At 40.8% G+C, this 20378-nt stretch overlaps 2 protein-coding genes across 3 annotated transcripts in view; one reads left to right on the forward strand and one right to left on the reverse strand.

Annotated features, from left to right (window-relative positions):
• The window catches only part of TATDN1 (TatD DNase domain containing 1), a 42996-nt gene extending 29538 nt beyond the window's left edge, over positions 1–13458 (reverse strand). Inside the window, exons 1-2 of one of the 2 annotated variants that reach the window (XM_063079359.1) lie at positions 13412–13458; positions 1023–1133 (exon numbers count right to left, since the gene is read on the reverse strand). Coding sequence is in view for 1 of the 2 variants with exons in the window: in XM_063079357.1 (XP_062935427.1) it covers positions 13412–13433 (22 nt within the window). In the remaining variant the exon portion in view is untranslated. The remainder of the gene's footprint in view (positions 1–1022; positions 1134–13411) is intronic. The other variant, XM_063079357.1, reaches the window with a different exon arrangement.
• A 56-nt stretch (positions 13459–13514) lies between these two features.
• Positions 13515–19928, forward strand: NDUFB9 (NADH:ubiquinone oxidoreductase subunit B9). Its single transcript, XM_063079809.1, has 4 exons — positions 13515–13676; positions 16809–17001; positions 17639–17752; positions 19719–19928. Exons 1-4 carry the CDS (start codon positions 13576–13578, stop codon positions 19848–19850), a joined length of 540 nt encoding a protein of 179 aa, XP_062935879.1. The 5' UTR covers positions 13515–13575; the 3' UTR covers positions 19851–19928.
• Positions 19929–20378: the final 450 nt, after the last annotated feature.

Here is a 20378-nt window from a genome sequence, read left to right on the forward strand (position 1 = left end):
TGCAATGAAAAAAACCTGAATTAGGGTAATGGAAGTGGAGATGCAGAGAGGTGAATAAATTATTTACAAAGATACTTCAAAAAGTTCATGGAAAGATTCATATTATCTTTTAATTCTATTTTACCATAAGCTTTTAAAAGTACCTTCATATTTCCTTTATTTGCCAAATACTATGTAAGGAGTTAGGGGATACAGAAATGAGTAAGTCTCAAAACTTGGTCCCTGACCTCCAGGAATTTACAGTCTACATGGGAACTACAAATATAATTTGTAAAATAATAAGCTAGACTATAAGCAACATGAGGCAAGAAATTATGTTTATCTTCTTCATTGCTCTATCACCAGAACCTAACACAATGGTTGGCACATAGTAGAACCTACCATAATAGTTGCCATAGAGCATAGGTCCAAATTTATTTATTCAGTCTGTAAATAATTACGTGCATTGGTGCACAAAGGAGGGGCACTACAGTTTTGGCAGGGTTTATGGGAAAAGCTTCACAGAAGAGGTGGGTCTTGAGGAAAGAGCTTAGGCCTAAAGCTGAAGAAGGAAAAGGGTGTTCTACATACAGATGTCTGGCGGTACTTACTGTATCTAGAAAACTGGAAGAGCTTCATGGTACCTGTAGAACAGTGGATCTCAATGGAGACAAATTTTGCAGCACCTCTCCCTCAATGTCCCTTCCTCACCCCCAATATTTAGCAATGTCTGTATAAGTTTTCGGTTGTCACCAAAATGAAGGGAGGTAATACTGGCATCTAGGGTTGAGGTCATGAATACTGCCAAACACCCAAACAATGCAGAGGATAGCCTCCCACAACAAATAGTTATCTGACCCCCAAAATTCAAGTGCTGCTGTTGGTAAATCCTGCTATAAAATATAAGACAACAAGGGGGACAACAAGATGTGAAGTAAGACTGTTAGTTATAGGCAAGAAAAACGCTTCCCTTATTTAAAATACATATCCTTTACCTTTTAGCTCTATAAGAAGAAAAATTGGGGGGGGGGGCAGTTACCTACCAATAGACCCCTACATTATTTTTGCGAAGTTTCAGCTTCTTCTTGGTATGTTCTCAGTGATTTCTACCAAGCTGGCCCCCAGGAATGTGCCGTTCCAACATTAAGATAAACCTTGAAAAATGAATGGGAACTTGGATAATCCAAGAGATAGCAGAGAGAGAATTTCAGGCATTTGAAACAACAGGAGAAAGTCACAATAAAGAAAACTACAAAGATATTTGGGCAACAGCATGTCAATAGAGATGGATGGGAGGACAAAGTCACAACTGGTACCCTTTAAAAGGGCTACTAACATACAAACATCATCTAATACCATAAATACACTACAGGGGTTCAGTGGAATGGCCTAGATCAGAAGAAATCACCAATTAGTTTCTTTTCACATATGGAAAGGAAATTAGATAAAGATGTGGGGAGACTGAAAAGGAAATCCAGTGAAGAGAGGAGAGGCTTTTCTGCCTAAAATAATCCTTTATAGGACATCAGTCTACGGTCACCCACCATTGTTGATCATCAGAAAAACAGAAATGGTCTGTATTTCCTCTAGCCCATTTCTCCTTTGTGCAGTGTTAAAGAAAAAATTAATGATGACACTTGTTAAAGATGGTAAGGAGTCCTTTATTCAATGAGGGTTTTGCAGTAGGTAGGAGAGAGAGGTACTTAGAATACAAAGACAAGTGGGGTTTTACAGCCAACAAATAGTGTGGGGATCAGTAGATGGAAAATTACTAACACAAAACATTGGGATAAGGGAGGATTCTGGCTAAATCCAGCTTGACAGATTCCTGCTGAAGGCAGGCCAGAGTGCTGGAATATCTAGGGTGAGGAATGAGTTGACCAGATAACAAGATAGAGATTTTCCCTAAACTGACCCAGAATTGCTGCTACATACAACTGGTCCCAGGGGGCCAAGGACAGAGCCAAAGGTTGGGGCCTAGTCAAGAAGCCAACTAAGGGCAGTCTGGCTCAGGTTTCCTCAAGGAGTGTCCTTTTTTTTTTTTTTTTTTTTTAAAAAATGACCGGTAAGGGGATCTTAACCCTTGACTTGGTGTTGTGAGCACCACGCTCAGCCAGTGAGCGAACCGGCCATCCGTATATGGGATCCGAACCCGTGGCCTTGGTGTTATCAGCACCACACTCTCCCGAGTGAGCCACGGGCTGGCCCCAAGGAGTGTCCTTTTTAGCAGCAAATAAATTAGTATTTTTCCAAAGCAATCTTTAGTAAACAAAGTGAGAAAACACATGAAACCAAAAAGTTAGCACATTTAACAAAATTAAACGAACATTTATGACTCTAATTTTAAAAGCTAACTGAAGATTAGCTTGGAGGTTCAGTTTATGAAGCCATTCCACATCAGTCTCAACCCTAATGGGAATGGGTGCTAAATCATTTTGCAATGCCTATTCTGAGGCAGATGCTGGTTGAGGCCAATTCCAAGAGACACCACTCCTTCTTAAAACCTTCTTCTGAAGGGTCAGTCCCTCAGGCCCTGAATCACAGTGTACTTAAACTTCTACGTTCAGGTTTGGACCCAGGTATGTCTCAGGCTTTCGGGTACCCTGCACTGACTCAGCCAACAATTTCTTCCCTTTTCTGCAAGAATCTCTTGGGACTGAGAGCCCTTAGCCATTTTCTTTCTGACATATGGTTTGCCTAATAGGTATTCCTTAGCTAGTTATTAGCTTCTTCTGTCCTTTGATGAATAGGCTGCTTCACCTAAGCCAGGAGGTTTGGTGGCAAATATCTTCTTTTTCTGGACTCTATATGATTCACATCCCTTTCCTCTAAGAAGTTCTCCTCTCTCCTATACCGAACGGCTTCTGGGATATAAACCACTTCTTCACCCACCAACCCACAGCAAACATCTATAGAGTGATTAAGATAATCAACAAGTCAACCATAGAGGAGCCAAAGAAAAGTTCAGTGATCAACTAGAAATATTCAATTTCTGAACAAGTTCCAAGAAATACAATAAAATGGTGGAAGTGCAGTTATGCAGTTATGGAAAGAAAATAGGCTTTGGAGTCAGAATTCCTGGCACTGCCAATTATTAGGTGAATGATCTTAGGCAAACAGGTGGGCCTTTCTGAGCCTGTTTTCTCACTCGTTGGATGGGCATAGAATTTATCCTTTTAGCAATGAAATGTGGCTTAAATCCAAAAGTGAGTGTGAAAGCACTTTGCAAATTAAAAGTTCTATAACATGTAATTATTATTATTACTGAGCAGAGTACAAACACTGTAAAGTGCCAACAACAAATGGAATCTGAGTCAACATTAGCTGTATTGTCATACCACCCTAAGTGGTTAATGCTCCAAATCCAAGACTGCATTATCAAATAGCCAAGTGTGAATCAATGTCTTGTACATAAGACTCATGATGCAACCATGAAAATAAAGCCAGACAAAATCCTACTTATTTAACTTTTTCAGAATGTTCTGATCTACAATAAGGGATAGTATCTTTTAAATTAAAATAGTTACTACCAAGCCATTGCAGGGAACCCTAAGCATTTTCTAATGTTAAGCTTTCCCTTTTCCACTTGAGAAACTGTTTTAGAAACTCTATGCTCCACTGTAGACTCTGGCCCCTGCCATTTACCCTGCTTGCTTCTTGGGCCTGCCCTCTATGAGATAACAGCAGTCTCACCCCGCCCACCCCCCAGGGGCCAGAGGCAAATTAGGCTCCTAAAGTGACCAACAGACTGTGTCCCACAATCAGCCAATCCAAATTAGCAGGACAGCATCCCTCATTTACATAAGAGGGCCTGAATGGGAACCTGTGAGGGAAAAGGGCAGGAATTTAGGCTATATAAGGGGGTCTTTTCCTTTGTTCTGGGAGACACTGGTTTAGGAGTTCTTGCTCCTCAGTGCTCTCCTTGCTTGCAAGCAAAAAGAGGAGCTGTAACACTGAACAAAGAGCTGCAACTCTAAAATGAAGAGCTATAAAACTACAACACTGATGCTGGTCTTAGATTCCTCTGTGCATTTGCTCCACAACATTGGCAACTAAACTAAAAAAAAAAAAGTAAATAAATATTGTATGGAAACCAATTTCTAGCCAGATCTAGCCAACGACAGTAAATAGCCTGAAAAACTAAGAATGTAATAATGGGGATGGGAGGGAATGACAGTAAGTAAAACAAGGCAAAGCGGAAAATTACTACTTTATGATAGGGAGGAAATTGAGGGATTCATACATTCAGTGACATCTAACCCTATACAGATCAGCAATGCTTCTTTTCCACCCATTTTTTTCTTTAAATCGCTAGCTTTAAAAGCAGTACTTTGCTTTACTGCTAAAAACTACTTCACAAATTAATGAGTTTTATTTTTCAAAACAAAATCGAGTGGAAAACTGCACTGTTTTAAACCAAGAGAAAGCCATACCTCCAAACTGAAGCCTCATTTTTTGGGCTCAGTGAATCATGCCATATCCCTGTCACCTGTAATCTAGGGGTACAAAGGGACAGTAAAAAGGTATTTAAAATTGTTTCAGATTTTGTTAGACTCTGTATATAACTTCAAGTTTACAGGAAGCACGGGATAAGAGAACAAGCTAACTAACACTACTATTAGCAAACAGACAAAGCCAGGAGCTAGGACTTTCTGTGGGATAACTGCCCAGTTGCTTCAGCAAGTCAGAGCCATGAAAAAAAGAAATGTGCTAGATCAAAGGGTTGGTAAACAATGGCCTGCAAGCCACTGCCTATTTTTGTTTGCCCCTAAGCTTAGAATGATTTTACATTTTAAAGTAGTTTAAGAAAATAAAAAAATAATATTTTGTGACACGTGAAAATTATAAGAAAGTCAAGTTTCAGCACCCATAATGTTTTATTGGAAGATGGCCACACACATTCGGTTACATACTGTTGATGACTGCTTTTGAATAACAAGGTGTGAGATAGTAAAAACTGCTGATAACTAAAAAAAAATCTGCTCTGATCAGGTCACCTAAATTGTAGTGCCTTGGGAAATCTGGGATGAGTCAGTAGTTGTGTCCTATGTGCTGTAAAATGTTATGCTAAGTCTCTTTTTACATAGAAGCAGACATACTGGCACCAGAAAAGTAATACAATAACCTAGAATGCTTCTTGTCACACTTACCCTAGATCCCTGCATGTAGGATGTAAACTAGTAACAATCCCAAATCTCTACATCATGTACAACCAATAGGAAAACTGATATAATGATAAGGGGTCTGTCTTCTTCTGTCCTTTGATTTTTTCCTCTTTCTTGTGATTATAAAATGCTAAGCTCTGCTGTCCCCTTTGGAGTGCACTTCTCAGGGCAACCTGACCTATGCATTTCCCTGGTTGCAATCATCATATTGGCTCAATAAATCCTATGCTTTACATGTCTGCCTCAGTTTCTTTTATGTCAACACTACAATCTGCTTTCTCCTATCATATTCCCACATTCACAACAGTTTTAATACTTCAATTCTGATACTAGATATGTGTTGGTTTCTTCCTCCCAACAACCAATTCTCTGACACCATCTGGTGTCCTACAATTTAACTCAATTCTGACACCATCTACTTAGAGATAGCATCAGACCCCAGAGCTTAAGGGCTTAGTTCCACAGGACTGCCCCCTACTTCAGATGCCAATCAAAAGCAGTAGGTTCCCAGGTTACCCACAACTTCTGTTCAACTTGGCTACAAATCAGAAGTTCCAACAACCCTCTTCCAGGGTTCGATCACTTGCTGGAGCAGTTCACAGAACTAAGGAAAGCACTTTACTTACTTTTACCCATTCGTTATAAAAGGAAACAACAGAACATACAGAAGAGATGCATAGGGCCAGATATGGGGGGAAGGAACATGGAGGTTCCATGCCCTCTCTAGGGTACATCACCCTCCTACCACCTCCATGTGTTCAGCCACCTGATAGCTCTCCAAACCCCATCCTTTTTGGGGGTTTTATGGAGGCTTCATTGTGTAGGTAGGATCAATTAAGTCATTGGCCATTGGTGAACAACTACACCTTCAGCTCCTCTCCCCTCCCCAAAGGTGGGGCTGGATAGGACTTAAAGTTCCAACCCTCTAATCACATGGTTGGTTTCCCCTGGTAAACAGCCCCCATCCTGAGGCTATCCAGAAGTCACTAGCTGTCAGTCATATCATCAGAATACAAAAAAGACATCACTTTGGAGATTCCAAGGATTCTAGGAGCACTGTCCCAGGAAATGGGGACAGAGACCAAATATATATATTTTTTCTTTATTTATTTTTATTTTTTTTAAAGATGACCGGTAACGGGATCTTAACCCTTGACTTGGTGTTATTAGCACCACACTCTCCCGAGTGAGCCACGGGCCAGCCCAAATATATATATTTTTTATGTCACAGGATCACACAAGTACAGAGTTGAATGGTTGCAAAGAGATCATATGGCCCACCAAAGTCTAAAATATTTACTATATGGCCCTTTAGGAAAAAGTTTGCAAACCTCTGCTAGATTTTTATAAAGTAAGAAACAACTACATGCATGTCTCTGGGTTGGATACTATTTTGGACATGACTGCCCATAAAGGACATTTTGGGGACAATTAGAAAAATTTTAGTATGGTTTTGATATTAGTTAAGATGAAAATTTCTTGAAATGGAAAGGTGGAGACTGTAATTAAAAAAAGCAGATTACAAGAGTTCTTTTTTTGTTTAGTATTTATTAATTTATTTGTTTAGTATTTATTAGTATCTTATTTTGTTTGGTATTTGTAGAGAAGATCTGGAAAGACAGACACGAAGGTATTAGGTGTAGTATAGGGAACTGGAATATGATGTTTATTTTCTCTTTGTTTTCTATATTTTGCATTTTCTTTTTGCATAGATATTCTCATTTTTTGCTATATTGTGTAGTCTAAATTAGGATCAATGCGGTCGGGATTTTGGTATGTAATAGTTGCAGCTAAAAATATTTTTTAGAGTGGTAAAAGTAAGTAAATATTTTGAGAATGTCATTTGTAAATGACATTTAGTTGGGGAATAAAATATAAAAATTACACCTATGGGAAAAGAAAGGCAAAGATAAAGAATGTAAGTTGGGCTAAAGAAATTCTCATGCTAATCATCATAAGGTGCCACCTTCTGCTTGGCAAAATAGCTCCTGGAAGAGAATGAATAGGGGCAGAGGAGTCTAGGGTAAGTGTGCACAGTGTGCTGGGACTCTTCTGAATTCACAGCATTCCTTTGTGGTGATGGAGGGTGAGGGGTGCAGGTATCTCTCAGAAGGGGAAACTCTTGATAGGCTCAAGTATCAACCCTGCCCCCTTGGAGTCCCTGGGTCGGTATACCACTCTTGGGAATGGAGAAACCACAGTGAAAAGACTGGTGGTAAGCAGTGTAGTTATTCAAATATAGAATCAAGAGAAACAACGGGGCCAATTTCTTTTCCATCACTGAATGAAAATGTTATAAAATTTGAGAAAGTTAAAAAAAATCCGATAAAAACAAGAGGAATGTGTAAAGAAGTCTAAGAGTAATGATCCTCCTATGTTTTATTTCAGGAAATTGATGTTACATATAAGTTAACAGCTAAATAAAAATAATTCCAAATGTCTCAATGACATTAATTATATTTTTTTCTTAACCTTAAAGGAATCTCTTGTGGTGAAGAAATACATACATTTATCACAAATTCAGCAATTTGTTCAGTTTTACTTTAGGTTTTTCCTCTTCTGATAAATTCAAATACAATTAAGTACTTTTCACTTAAGATAGCAAATATGATAAGATGCCATTTTTATAAAATTATTTCATATTTGTCTTACTCTATATATACTTAGATGTGTTATTTGTATCAGCTTATTTCTCAGAGGTGGTATTTTAGATGATGTATTGCTTTCTTCTGTCTACTTTCCTATAATGCTAACATTTTAATAACTATGGCATATCTTTTGTATAATAATAAAAAGTCATCATTTTAAAAAAAGTAATTACAGTCGGCCCTCCATATCTGTGAGTTCCACATCCACGGATTCAACCACCTGTGGATCAAAAATATTTGAGGAAGGGGAGAAAGAAAATTAGGAGGAAAAGTTTACATCAATACTGAACATGTACAATTTTTTTCTTCCTACCATTATTCCTTAAAAAATATAGGATAAAAACTATTTATACAGCATTTACATTGTATTAGGTATTATAAGTAATCTAGAGATGATTTAAAGTATACAGGAGGATGTGCACAGGTTACATGCAAATACTATGCCATTTTATATTAGGGGCTTGATCATTCCTGAAAGGTCCTAGAACCAATCCCCACCAACAATTCTATTTGAAAACAATGTCAACAACCTCTGTCCCCCTTCCTTGGCTCTCTCTCATTACCTATATACCTCCCTCAAAAGTGTCTCAATTCTTCTAACCATCTTCCTACCCTTTGTTTTCTTTTTCTAGCACATCTAGACATGAAGCTGGACAGTTTTTGGAATACTGGAGTTAGGACAGATAACTATGCTACAGCATAGTGTTTCAGGCCATCAACAGTGGAACAGGGCCTAACTTTCTCCTTAAATATTTTGGAGATTCTTCCTTCTCCGGAGCCCTTAAGTCAAGGCTTTTGTAGTTTGGTGTTCAGAACACAAGGAGAGCCTGTGGTCTGTAGTTAGAACCACAGAATTTTAGTGTGGAAGAACCTATGTGGGTGCTAGCCCTCAGCAGGAGGTTAGACTACATAGGCATACCATACCACATTCAGGGCAAAGAGAAACAAAATGTAAGCCTGGTTAACAAAGAGAAGGATGCCTTTAGAAGACCAAGGAAAGTGCCATCACAATCCATTGTGAAAGAGGGAGTTAGGTGAAGAATACGGGGGTTTAGCTTTAAAACTGTAGAATGGGTACAAAGGGAGCTTCAGACTGGGACAACCTCAAGCCAAAAATCCATGATTTCATCACCTTCTCTCAATCTGTATATACCAAGTAGGTGGATTTTATCTCTTAATCTCTCAAATCTATGTATTCTTTTCCATCTTCACCACTACCCTAACACTCAGGCAACCAACTCCAGACTCTCCGACACTCTGGCCCCTTCTATTCTCTTCTCCACCTGACACAAGGTTGTTTTTCATACAAAAATCAGATCATGATTCTCTTCACTGGACTCCTATTACTCTTGGGATAAAAACCGAAGTCCTTAACATGGCATGATCTTAGCCCTGCTAACTTCTCTAGCTCACTCTGTACCACTCTCTCTGCCTCCCTCATTTCTCTGCTCCAGATCCACTGGTCTTCCCTCAGTTCCTCAAAAGTACCATGTGCTCTCTTGCCCCAGGATGTTTGCACAGGCTGTTCCGTTTAGAACCTTCTCCCTGCCTTTCTTTTCCTAGTTAACTCTTATAGTTTCTTCAGAGCTCAGTCCAAGTGTCACTTCCTTCCTTTTCTGATGTCTCAGTCTAAGTTTTGTTCCTCACCAAATACATAGAGAATCACCATATTCCTTCTCTTCAGTGCCCTCTTCTCAGATTACAATTATGGCCACGTCATTAGTGCATTTATGAGGTTGTTTGTGTCCATCACTAGACTATGAATAGTTTCTGCCTACCATTAATTCCTAGCATTTAGCACACTGCATGGCACACAGCAGTGATTCAGTAAATATTTGTCAAATGTATGAATAAGTTGCCCAAGGGAATCCACAACAAACAAAAACGAAAGATAAGATCTCCCCTGGGGAAATGAAATTTGTACAAAAGAGATGACCAGAGGCCCCAACCAGCCTGCTGTTAGGGACACCAGGCAGGGTCAGAATCCTGATAAAAGAACACAACTGCAGATAAACCTTAGATACATAAGAGCGCCCGGCAGCTGGATGGTCCCAAGAGGTAGTACAGCTACTGACGTACTGCTGGATACTCTCTCACTGGTTTATTTGGGAGGGAGGGGAAGCTGCCAGGTTAAGAATCATCTAAAGCTGTGCTTCTCAAACTGGGAGTGTTCTAGAAAGTATGTAATGCCTTGAGATTTCCTGGGGTATCAACTTTACTTCTGAAGATTTAGGGGCTAAATATCTTTTTAATTTAAAAATAGCACTATGCTATCTCAAAGACAAACACAAGACATCCAAAGAAATTCTGTAGATGCATCAAGATCTGCACACCACTGCTGCCTCCCCTACCACACTGTGGAGTATACATTTACTGTATGTCCTTAAGTGAACTTTTGTGGGTGAGTTTTAGAGCACTGATGGGCCAGCTTTGACAGGGAGGTTCCACTGCATCCCAAGTCCCATTACTTGGCAATGATTAAGTACAGATTCTTATTGCTTTTCAAATTGAGGATATAGTTCCCTGTGGGATGATACTCAAGATACAGTCACAAAAATTAGCTCAAGTAAAACCTAGAATATAATGTTGTAGAAGTGTCTCCTCAAAGTGTGCAGCCAGTGTTTCCCCTAATAAATAGTTTTGCTTCCAGTCCTCCTCCCTCACATCAGAAACAGTGTTAGGATATAGTTTCAATGAACAGCCACTTGTTATGCGATTACAGAAGAAGGAAATGCATGATTACAACCTGGGGGTGGGTCACCTGTCCTAAACCAAAATCTAAGGCTGCTTTTATAACACTGGTTTAATTTTTCATGCAATTGTTTCACGTAAAGCTTGTTTGTGTACAAATCTTACATGGGTCTAATACTGTATTTTTTGAAGTATTACTTGTGATTCATTTAGTAGGCTGAGGAACCAGTGAAGTGCTTCACAGGCAGAATTTTTTAAATGACATACAATAAAAGATTAAATATCAGAGAAAGTCATATAACAGGGGCTGGCCATTTAGCTCACTTGGTAGAGAATGGTTTAAAACAAACCAGAGTAAATCTGTAACAAAGACAGAATGTATAGTATGATCCCATTTTTGTTTTAAAAAAGAAAAAACAACCCTGATGTTTGCATATGTTTTTATGAGTCTGTATAATTCTATTTCAAAAGTAGGGAAGGGAAGGATATACAGTATATTAAACTTTTAACACAGTTACATCAGGAGCATAGGATTGAAGCAGACATACAGAAAAAAAAACTTACAGCAATTATTTATTGCAGTAGTGACCTTTAAGAATTATTTTCTCAAGGTCGAGGGTTCAGATCCCCTACTGGCCAGACACCAAAAAAAAAAAAAAAAAAAAAAATCTTTTCTAGCTTATCTTTTCTGGTTCTGATTCCTTTATCAATTTTCTTATCACTTTAGCACTTTAGCACTAAAACCACATACATTCTGTTACCTACTCATTCATCCATTCATTGAACAGTCATTGTACTAAGCTCCTAGGGAACAAATACCACTGAGTACCTGCCTTAAAAAGAATTTGATCTAGTGGGAAAGGCAGACACATACATAGTTAATTAAAAATAATGTGGTAAAGGGTAGAATTATGAATTCTTAAAGAATAAGCAAAAGTCAGTCAGGCAATAGGGTAGTCAGTAGGACATTAGAGGCAAAGGAGACATTCTGGCCCCAAACTGCCACTCTAAAACCCTGTCAGAGGTAAGAAACAGCATATAAAAGTGTTTATAGAGCATATAAGGGATAAGGCTAGAAAAGTGGGCAGGACCAGATCAAAGAAATGCTTTGAAGTGCTGTTTCCGAAGTGCTGTTAGAGCACTTCAGCTATCCTGAGGAGAGTAACTGAAAGATTTGAAGCAAAAGAAAAATTTAGTTGATTTGGCTTTTAGACAGACCACTCTGGGGGCTATATGGAGGATGGATTTAAGGAGACATAACTTGCGGCAGGGACTTAGTTCTATATCACAAACACGCATCTTTTAAAAAATAAGTGCCGTTTCTTTGTGGGGTAGGTACTTCATGGCTCTTTATTCTATCTCCCCCATCAACTATGTCACAGATTGGGGTGGAGAAACTGAGACACCACATCCTAGAAAGTGTCTTACAACCTTTGAGGACCACCTCCCCAGCCCGGCTCTCTCACAGCATTTTAAAACCTTTTTAATGGCACTTAACACATTCTCCCCTGCATTTGCTTTTACTGTACATAGGTCTTACCTCTCCAGTCTGAAAACTAACTGCACCACTAGATTTTTTATATTTCCACAGTACTCAGCACAATGTCTTTGGAAAAAATACTGCTTAACAATAACTCTCAGATCTAAGTTTATAATCTTAACTTCTCTTCTGAGTGCTAGACTACATTTCCAATTGCTGGGAAGATGTTTCTACCTGCATGTCCTGTAAGAATCTCAAAATTAACCTAATCCAAATGGATCTGGGTATCTCCCCGCCCTCTGCCAAACCAGTCACGCTTTCATTTCATATTTAGGTATTTATTCAAACCTTGAGTCACCTTTGTTTGCTCTCCATTATCTGCCATAAACACTCAGCTGCTAAATGCTGTGCACATTTCTTCCATTTCTCTCTTTTCCATTGCCCTTGTTCAAGCTCTGAAACGCTTCTCTGCTTCTCCCTACACCCCCCACCCCCACCAACTAAACCTACGTAATAGCTATCAGGATTATCTTACTAAAGCAGAGATGTGATCACTGTCATTTCCTACCTTCAAGTGGCTGAAAACTCCACAAAGACAAGGATCATGCCCACTTTTACCCAGAGCAGTATCCCAGGGCCCAAGATTACCGGCCCATAACTGGCACTCAAGGATTTACTGAATGAATGCTCCTTGTCAAAAGTCTCAGTGAAGCTCCACTCTATACTGAGTAAAAGTAAACTCAGAGACATTCAGGCCCCAAGTTATCTTTTCAATCCTAGCTCTTACAATGTCCCTCAGGTTTTCCTAAATGCCTGGTAACAAATTTTCGTACCCACTTGGATCCCTGCCCCATTCTCTCTCTCTTGTTTTTCGATGCTGAATGGATCACTGTGCCTGCCAAGTAAAAGAATTTGTTCTTCTCCTCATTTCTTGTGTCCTCCATTTTCTCTACCCGATGGTGATGCCAGCACAGCTGGGACCGCGTCTTTGTGCCCAGTATACCTAGGCCAGTGCCAGGCCCACCAGAGGCGCTCAGTAACTGACATGAACGAGCGAATTACTGAGTGAACTGGTTTCTCTCAGCAGTCATCCTCCCGGTCACGGAGAGGGGAGAGGCGGGAGGTGCAGGTGGGCTGGAGAGGAACAGTGACTGGCTTTTCGGGGGTTGTTGTAAATTGAACACAAAACACATGCTGAAAAGAGTACAAATCATAACGGTTCGGCTTGCGAAATTTCACAATAAAAACACACTCGTGAAACCAGCACCTAGATCAAGAACCAGAACATTCATTACCAGCACCTAAAAGCCTCCCCGTGCCCTCTTCTTTGAGCGGCTCCTTCAACCCTCAAAAAGCCAGAGAGCGCAAGTCCTGGGTCCTCTGGCCGTACTGAGAGACGACCAAGACCGGTCAGAACAGTCCAAGGAGTGGGTAAACGATCCTCTTACCGATGAACTTGAAGCGGCTCATGACCGGAACCCTCACTCCTCCCCGGCGGAAACGGAAGTGGATGTCTGCAGCGCAGCTCTTCCGGCTGCCTCGCCCCGCCCCTCGGCCGAGGACATCCGGTTTCGCGGCAGGCCCCGCGGCCGCTGAAGGGGAGCGGGCGGTCATGGCGTTTTTGGCGCCGGCAGCCTACCTGACCCACCAACAGAAGGTGTTGCGACTTTATAAGCGGGCGCTGCGCCACCTCGAGTCATGGTGCATCTACAGGTGGGAACGGGGGGATCCAGGGCTCAGGGAGGTGACCCTGGGGGCTCCTGTAGAGGCTGAAAAGGCCCGGGGGACCGGACGGCTCAAGGCCTTCGGGGACGGCATTGGAAGCCGGCCTGTCGCCCCGCAGAGCCCCCTCCCCCGCCGTAGACTCGGGTTCGAATCCAGCCTTCGCCGCCCATAGCTGTGAGATCTAGTAGAATTGCTTTTCTGGTCCAGGCCTGGTGTCTTCAGTAAAAAAGTATGCAGGACCCAGCGCAGAAGGCTGCATGAAGATTAAATGAAATGAAGGAAAGTGCCTAAAACATAATTGTCATGGGTCCAGGGGTCACTGAATAATCTCTCTCTTCATGTTCTTCTCGCTCCCAATATTAACAGTAACAAAGTATGAATTTTTTTTTTGTCCGCAAAACAAACTCTAGTAGTTAGGGATTCTTTTAGCCTTATTTTACAGTTTAGGGGATAGGCACAGAGTAAATTGCTCATGGACATACAGCTAGTAAGTGGCCGAACCGGGATTAAAATTTAGATGTCTGACTCCACACTCCCATCAGTTTTTCTCTTTTTAGCTTCGTCCTTTTTATTACCTTCACATCTTTGTCATCTCCCACATAATTCTCTTCTTTTATCCTCTGCATCTGAGACCAGTCTTAGAACATAGTGTTAAAATATATAGATTTTCATGATCTAAATGCAATGCAAAGTGGGGTGACAACGTAAGATGTGTGAATGCTAGGACTCCAGTCTCCTATCAGAATCCTAAAACCCAGTCCCAGGAGAAGGGCTTCTGGGAAAAACCTCTAAACGATGGAAAACTGAGTAGGCCTGGAAGAGTTGCAGAGGGTATCCTTGAAGCCCAGATTGCATTATTTATCATTATTGGAAGGCTGTCGACATACTTCTTTGCTAGGCAGGAAGATGGCCAGGTACAGGGTCATAGGATTATTAGTTTCTTCCCTGAGCTTTCCCTATTTATTCATTTGACAGAATTTTCAATTTAGGTTCTATGCTGGATGCCAAATAAATCTTTTTTGGGGTTGCAGCAGCTAATGGGTTAGTGGGGGAAATGAACAGATAAACAAAAGATAACAAAGAGAATTATCAGTCTTAAAGATGAAGGAAGTCAAGCCATCAAGAATCCAGTTAAAGCTGAACTACCACTGGGAATATTAAAGTTCATAGTCATGGAGGAAATGATAAAACTAGCTATTGTGACAACATTGGCTCAGTATTTTTGTCTCATATCCTTTCTCAGTCCTTGTCTGAATTTTTTCCTGCATTTGCCCTCACAGTGCTATTTATTCTCTATGGTTCTATCTTAGGCCATGTATTGCTGTATGTACTTTGGGCAGCCTTGTTTCATGCTGGGACTCGAGTTACCACCTATGCTCATTTGTCTCTATAGTGTTAGGTTTGGCGAGATGGAGAAAGGGGAGAGAGAGACCCAAGCCAGGTGCTATTTCAGCCAAAAAGCTTTATTCCACTAACAAGGAGGGGAGACTGAGCCAGATCAGTTCCCCCGAACAAAGGAAAGCAGGGTTTTATAAGCCTTTGAGGGTCTGACAGAGTAATGGGCAATTTCGAAATCAGTGGTATGCAAGGTGACAAAGCCCTTGTAGTCTGCTAACATCTGGTCGCTTAGGGCATAGGCTTCTAATTAGTGTTGCTGCTATATCAGTGCAAAGCACTTCAGCCCGAAGCTTGTTCCTGCAGCCCACAAGACATTCCTTTGATGATAACGGTCATGTTTACCCCTTCCCAGGGGAGGAATTTCGCTGCTCAGTTTCTGGAGCAGAGAAGGGAAAGGGCGGGGGGAGAAGGGTGCAAAGTTGCTTTACCTGGCTGTGCTGATGTTAAGCTAGCCATGAGGCCTAATATATAGTGGTATTTCTAATTGTTTGTTAGATTGCCTGTTGCTCTCTGAAACTCAACTTGTCTAAATTCTTTAAAACCAGACTCATTTTCTTTTCAGTCTCCCATTTTGATTATCTTCCCAAATTCCCTGCCTCAGCTAATGGCATTTTATTAGCAATTCAGTTATTAAGCTTTAAATCTCAGAATTGTTCTCAAGTGTTCCCTACTTACCTCTCTGCTGATTATACACATACTCATACTCCATGTATGAGTATGATTTTTGTGAATTCTCTCTCCAGTGTAATAATATTAGTAACTGACATTAATGAGCACTTAGGATGTGCCAGGCACTTTGTGAAGTGTGTTTATGTTTTTTAGCTCATTGAATCTTTATGACAACCTTGAGATATAGACACTGTTATTAACACTTTTATAAAGGAGGAACCCCTGGCCTAGAGACACTAAGTAACTTACCCTAGATTACACAGCTAGTAGTGGCAGAGTTAAGATTCAGGTGCATGCAGTCTGCCTTGAGAGGCCACTCTCATAATTTGGTAGTCTGAATGTCTCTCCTATCTCCTGTCACCAACACAGCTGCCTGCTTCAGGCCCTTGTCCTCGGTGGCCTGGCTTATTGTCACAACCTCCTAACTGATCTCTGCCCATCGTTTCTTCAGAACCTGACTCTAGGGCTCAGTTGGTTAGAATGCAACCTTGTAACACCAAGGTCAAGGGTTCAGTTCCCTATACCAGCCAGCCACGAAAAAGAAAATATAAAAAATCAGAAAAAAATGATCTGTAGAACCTGATTCTAACTTATCTAAGGTCGTGCAGCTAGTATCAGAGTCAGAATTCAAACCCAGGCCTATCTGATTGGAGCAATACTGTTTCCACTATGTAACAACTCCATTCTTAACTTTATATCTCCAAATTTTAGCACAGTGCCTAGCACAAGATAGGAGGAAATTCAGTAAGAATGTTGAATGATCCTACAGAACTATAGCTTTTCTCTTTTGCTAATTCTCCTTTTTCTTTTAAATCATTACTTTGTTAGAAAAGCAAGGAGAAAAGTGGTTAGGCTATATTTTTCACCTGCTGATGTTTAGAGGGCTGCAGAGGAAGCAGTCATAATGATATGGCTACTCCATTGGCAGAGTTGGGGAGGTGCCAGGAAATTAAACTATTCATCCAGAAGGTGTTAGTGGGAATACAGCCTCTTGTCAGTGATACTGTCCACTTGAATAAATATTTCCTATCTCCAAAATCATTTTGGTTTAAGGGACAAATACCGGTACTTTGCGTGTTTGATGAGAGCCCGATTTGATGAACATAAGAATGAAAAGGATATGATGAAGGCCACCCAGCTGCTGCGGGAGGCAGAGGAAGAATTCTGGCATTGTCAGCATCCACAGCCATATATCTTCCCTGACTCTCCTGGGGGTACCTCCTACGAGAGATATGAGTGCTACAAGGTAAGTGAGGATTACAGTGGCGGCTGCCTGCTGACAGGCAGCTTTCTGTTTCTCCGGTCCTAAACCTCAGCCTTATAAACCACTTGCCCTTTGAAGGGTAATTTCTTTCGGAGATTTCTTTCCTGACCGTTGTGAGGTACTTTTTTTTTTTCAGGTGTCAGTTTTCTCTTTAGATGTCATTAAGACTTTCTTTCTAAATTCAGCTCCAAGGTCTTGCAGTGTACTTTTTGGCAGAGCAAAGTGCTAAATTACTTGATAAATAACTCATTTGGGGACCTTGAAGTTAACTGGTTTGGATTGATGTTTAGTATTTCTGAGATACTGTAAGTAATACTTGCAAATAACATACAACCGTCCTGGATATGTAGAAAACACAGGTAGGGGAGGAATGATGCCAGTTCTCTTTGAACTGACACTGCTGCTGTTTTTCAGCCATATTCTCTTCCACTCTAAGGCATTCTCCTTTACCTTTGGTCCGTTTGTCCTCTGCTGTTCATTGCTTAGGGTCAGAGCAGTCTGATAGTAGCGGTGCTTATAAAAATGCACCTTCAGTTTTGTCTTCTCCCTCTTGAGCAGACCCTGTCAGTGACATGTAAATGTATCCCATGAGTGACGCTATGATTTCTTCTCCTGACAGGTCCCAGAGTGGTGCTTAGATGACTGGCATCCTTCTGAGAAGGCAATGTATCCTGATTACTTTGCCAAGAGAGAACAGTGGAAGAAACTGCGGAGAGAAAGCTGGGAGCGAGAGGTGTGTGTTACTGCACTTGGCCATAGAGTTTGGCCCACATGAGCAGCACACAGATGGGGTCAGGTTTTGCTCCCCGCATGCAGAAGTCCAGATTCTACCCTGACAGTTACTCTAGCTAGACCCTTGCTTCTAAGATATGCTGGAGTTTCTCAGTATGTTCAATTTAATGTTTACAGCCATCTAACAAATAGATTAAAATGCATTCCCTGGTCTTTTTGGCTTTTCCCCTCTCAAATTTTGCTTCTCCCCTCCTCTTTAGTCCTTTACCTGACCTTTTTGCTGTACCCTGCTATCCCTTAACTTTCCTCTTCACTATAGCCTTGGCTATTTTTTAGTCATGTTATGATGGAGTTACATTTTTAAAAGCTCTTGCTGTAGTGTGAAGAATACATTGGAGCGGGCAAGAGGCAAGGTAGAGAAACCAGTATGGGATTATTGCAGTAGTTTAGTCAAAAGGTTATGTTGACCAGCACTAGAGTGAATGCAGTGGATATGGAATATCTTTTGGAGGGATATGAAAATTGATTGGATGTAGGGGATGGGTCAGGGACAGGGAGGAATCAAGAATGGTTTCCAAGTTTTAAGCTTTAACATCTGGAGTTTGGTGGTATTGTTTATTGAGATAGGAAATATTGGGGGGGGAGGGGAGGCACGGGAATCAGGTATCAGTGTGAAGTTAGAGAATCCTGTGAGACAGCAAGTGCAAATGTCAGCAAGCAACTTTAGATGTAGAAATCTGGAACTCCAAGGAGATATTTGTCCTAGAAATAGAAATTTTAGAGTTTTCAGTTTTAAAAGCCATGGAGATGTATGAGATCCTTAACAGAGAGTATAGAGGAGAAAAGATTCTTTCTCCATTATAATTGGGTATAAAAGATATATGTCATTACATTTGGTTAGAAGTTTTGAAGATGACAAACTGCCGTGTGATAGCTTCTGTTTTTTAGTGAAATAAGAAGAAAAGCCAAGAAGTGGGTGCAGCATGTTTGGAGAATGTGGAAAAGGTTTGATAGTCATGGGGAGACGAAGAGCTTGCTGGAAAACAGTAGGACTGCCAGGTGGTGGTGAAGTTCTATTTTAAGTTGGGAATAATTAATGTGTTAGGACACTAATTCTAGTATTTTTTTTTCTCTTTAGCAACATTAACTGTATGGGTACAGGCTTGAACATAGTTGTTTGTCCATTGTCCAGAGGGAGTGACAATGGACTTGAGGTTATTCAAAAGGGAATGATTGTCATGATGGAATCTAAGCTGGATAAAGAAAGGGAGACAGGGTAGGTTGATGCAGAGGGAAAAGGTCAAGTTGGGCAGGAGGATCTGTGAATTAATAGTCTCTATGAGTCTGAAGGGGGCATTTAAACAAATGAGCTGGAGCCGGGGGCACGGTTTGTTGGATAGTGGGGTGTTTGAATTCGTAAGTTTGGGAATTGTGCACCATCTGGTGATAAGGTCCAGGATGTTGACCACTGGAAGTCCTTGGCCAAGGTGGAGTGGAATGTAGGTCACTGTGGCTAAGGAGGGCAGTGTTTTGTAAGAAGTGTCTTAATATCTGGAAGCCTGAAGTATATTTATTCATGGAGAGCAACAAGTTTGTTCTTCAATTGATCACTATAACTTCTCAAAAGCTCTCCTCCTTTACTTGTTCCATCTTTTCAAATGGGGGTAGTGTGGCAACGTCTGGCAGAACCGAGCATATTTCTACATGTGACTGCATGTTATCTCTTGTCCTGGTTGCTGTTTGGAGGGCCTATGAAACCTCATAATGCTTTTGGAGAGTACTTAGCTGTGATGCAAAAATAAATGTTTTTTCTGGGAGGGTCAGGTGGGAGACCATGACAAGAGAAATTGGAATGGTAATTGTCATGTTTTTGCTTAAAGACCTAGAGCAGGGGTAGGAGGGTTTGTTTTCAGCTTTGTTGTTTTAAGAATGGGCAGGCCCTTTGTTCTTTCCTTGCTCCCTTCTAGGTTAAGCAGCTACAAGAGGAAACCCCACCTGGTGGTCCTATGACTGAAGCTTTGCCCCCTGCCCGAAAGGAAGGTGATTTGCCCCCACTGTGGTGGCATATTGTGACCAGACCCCGGGAGCAGCCCATGTAGAGAGAGACACCTCATTGTTCATGCTTGCAAGTGAAATCCGTGAAACGCACTTGCCCTAATAAAAATAACTAAACATGGTCTGACTGATGTGTTCTTCTGAAGATTACCCTGATGCCAAGTGACTGTGCCACTGTTATTGTTTTCTTATCAGATGTGTTCTCTTCTTCCTCATTAAATCATATTGATAGCACATGTTACCAGTAAGGGAAAACTTTGCAGCAGAACCAGATTCAAGATTTACTCTGAAGATTGAATTGAACAGAATAAGTTGAAGGCTTAACTAGCTCTAGTGACCGGAAGGAAATCCACAAAGCCAAGAAGAGAAATACTGAGAACTTAAAATGCCTTTTTGATTTTCTAAAGATTCCACTAATTATATTTTAGTTTTTATTAAAAGGACAACTATCCCTGAGAAGCACACAGTCAACAAATAAGCATAGTTTATGGAGTTCTCTCAGGGGTGGAAGTTTGACGGTTGTAGTTAAAGGATCCAATATAGGATGAAACTTTTTGTGACATTTTGGAGGC

Source organism: Cynocephalus volans, chromosome 15, assembly GCF_027409185.1.
Source record: "Cynocephalus volans isolate mCynVol1 chromosome 15, mCynVol1.pri, whole genome shotgun sequence".
NCBI lineage: Eukaryota > Metazoa > Chordata > Mammalia > Dermoptera > Cynocephalidae > Cynocephalus > Cynocephalus volans.

Coding starts and splice junctions, on each gene's coding strand:
- NDUFB9 (XM_063079809.1), top strand. CDS start 13,576: ATGGCGTTTTTGGCGCCGGCAGCCTACCTGACCCACCAACAGAAGGTG. Junction 17,002..17,638: donor AGAGATATGAGTGCTACAAG/GTAAGTGAGGAT, acceptor TTCTCCTGACAG/GTCCCAGAGTGGTGCTTAGA. Junction 17,753..19,718: donor GAGAAAGCTGGGAGCGAGAG/GTGTGTGTTACT, acceptor GCTCCCTTCTAG/GTTAAGCAGCTACAAGAGGA.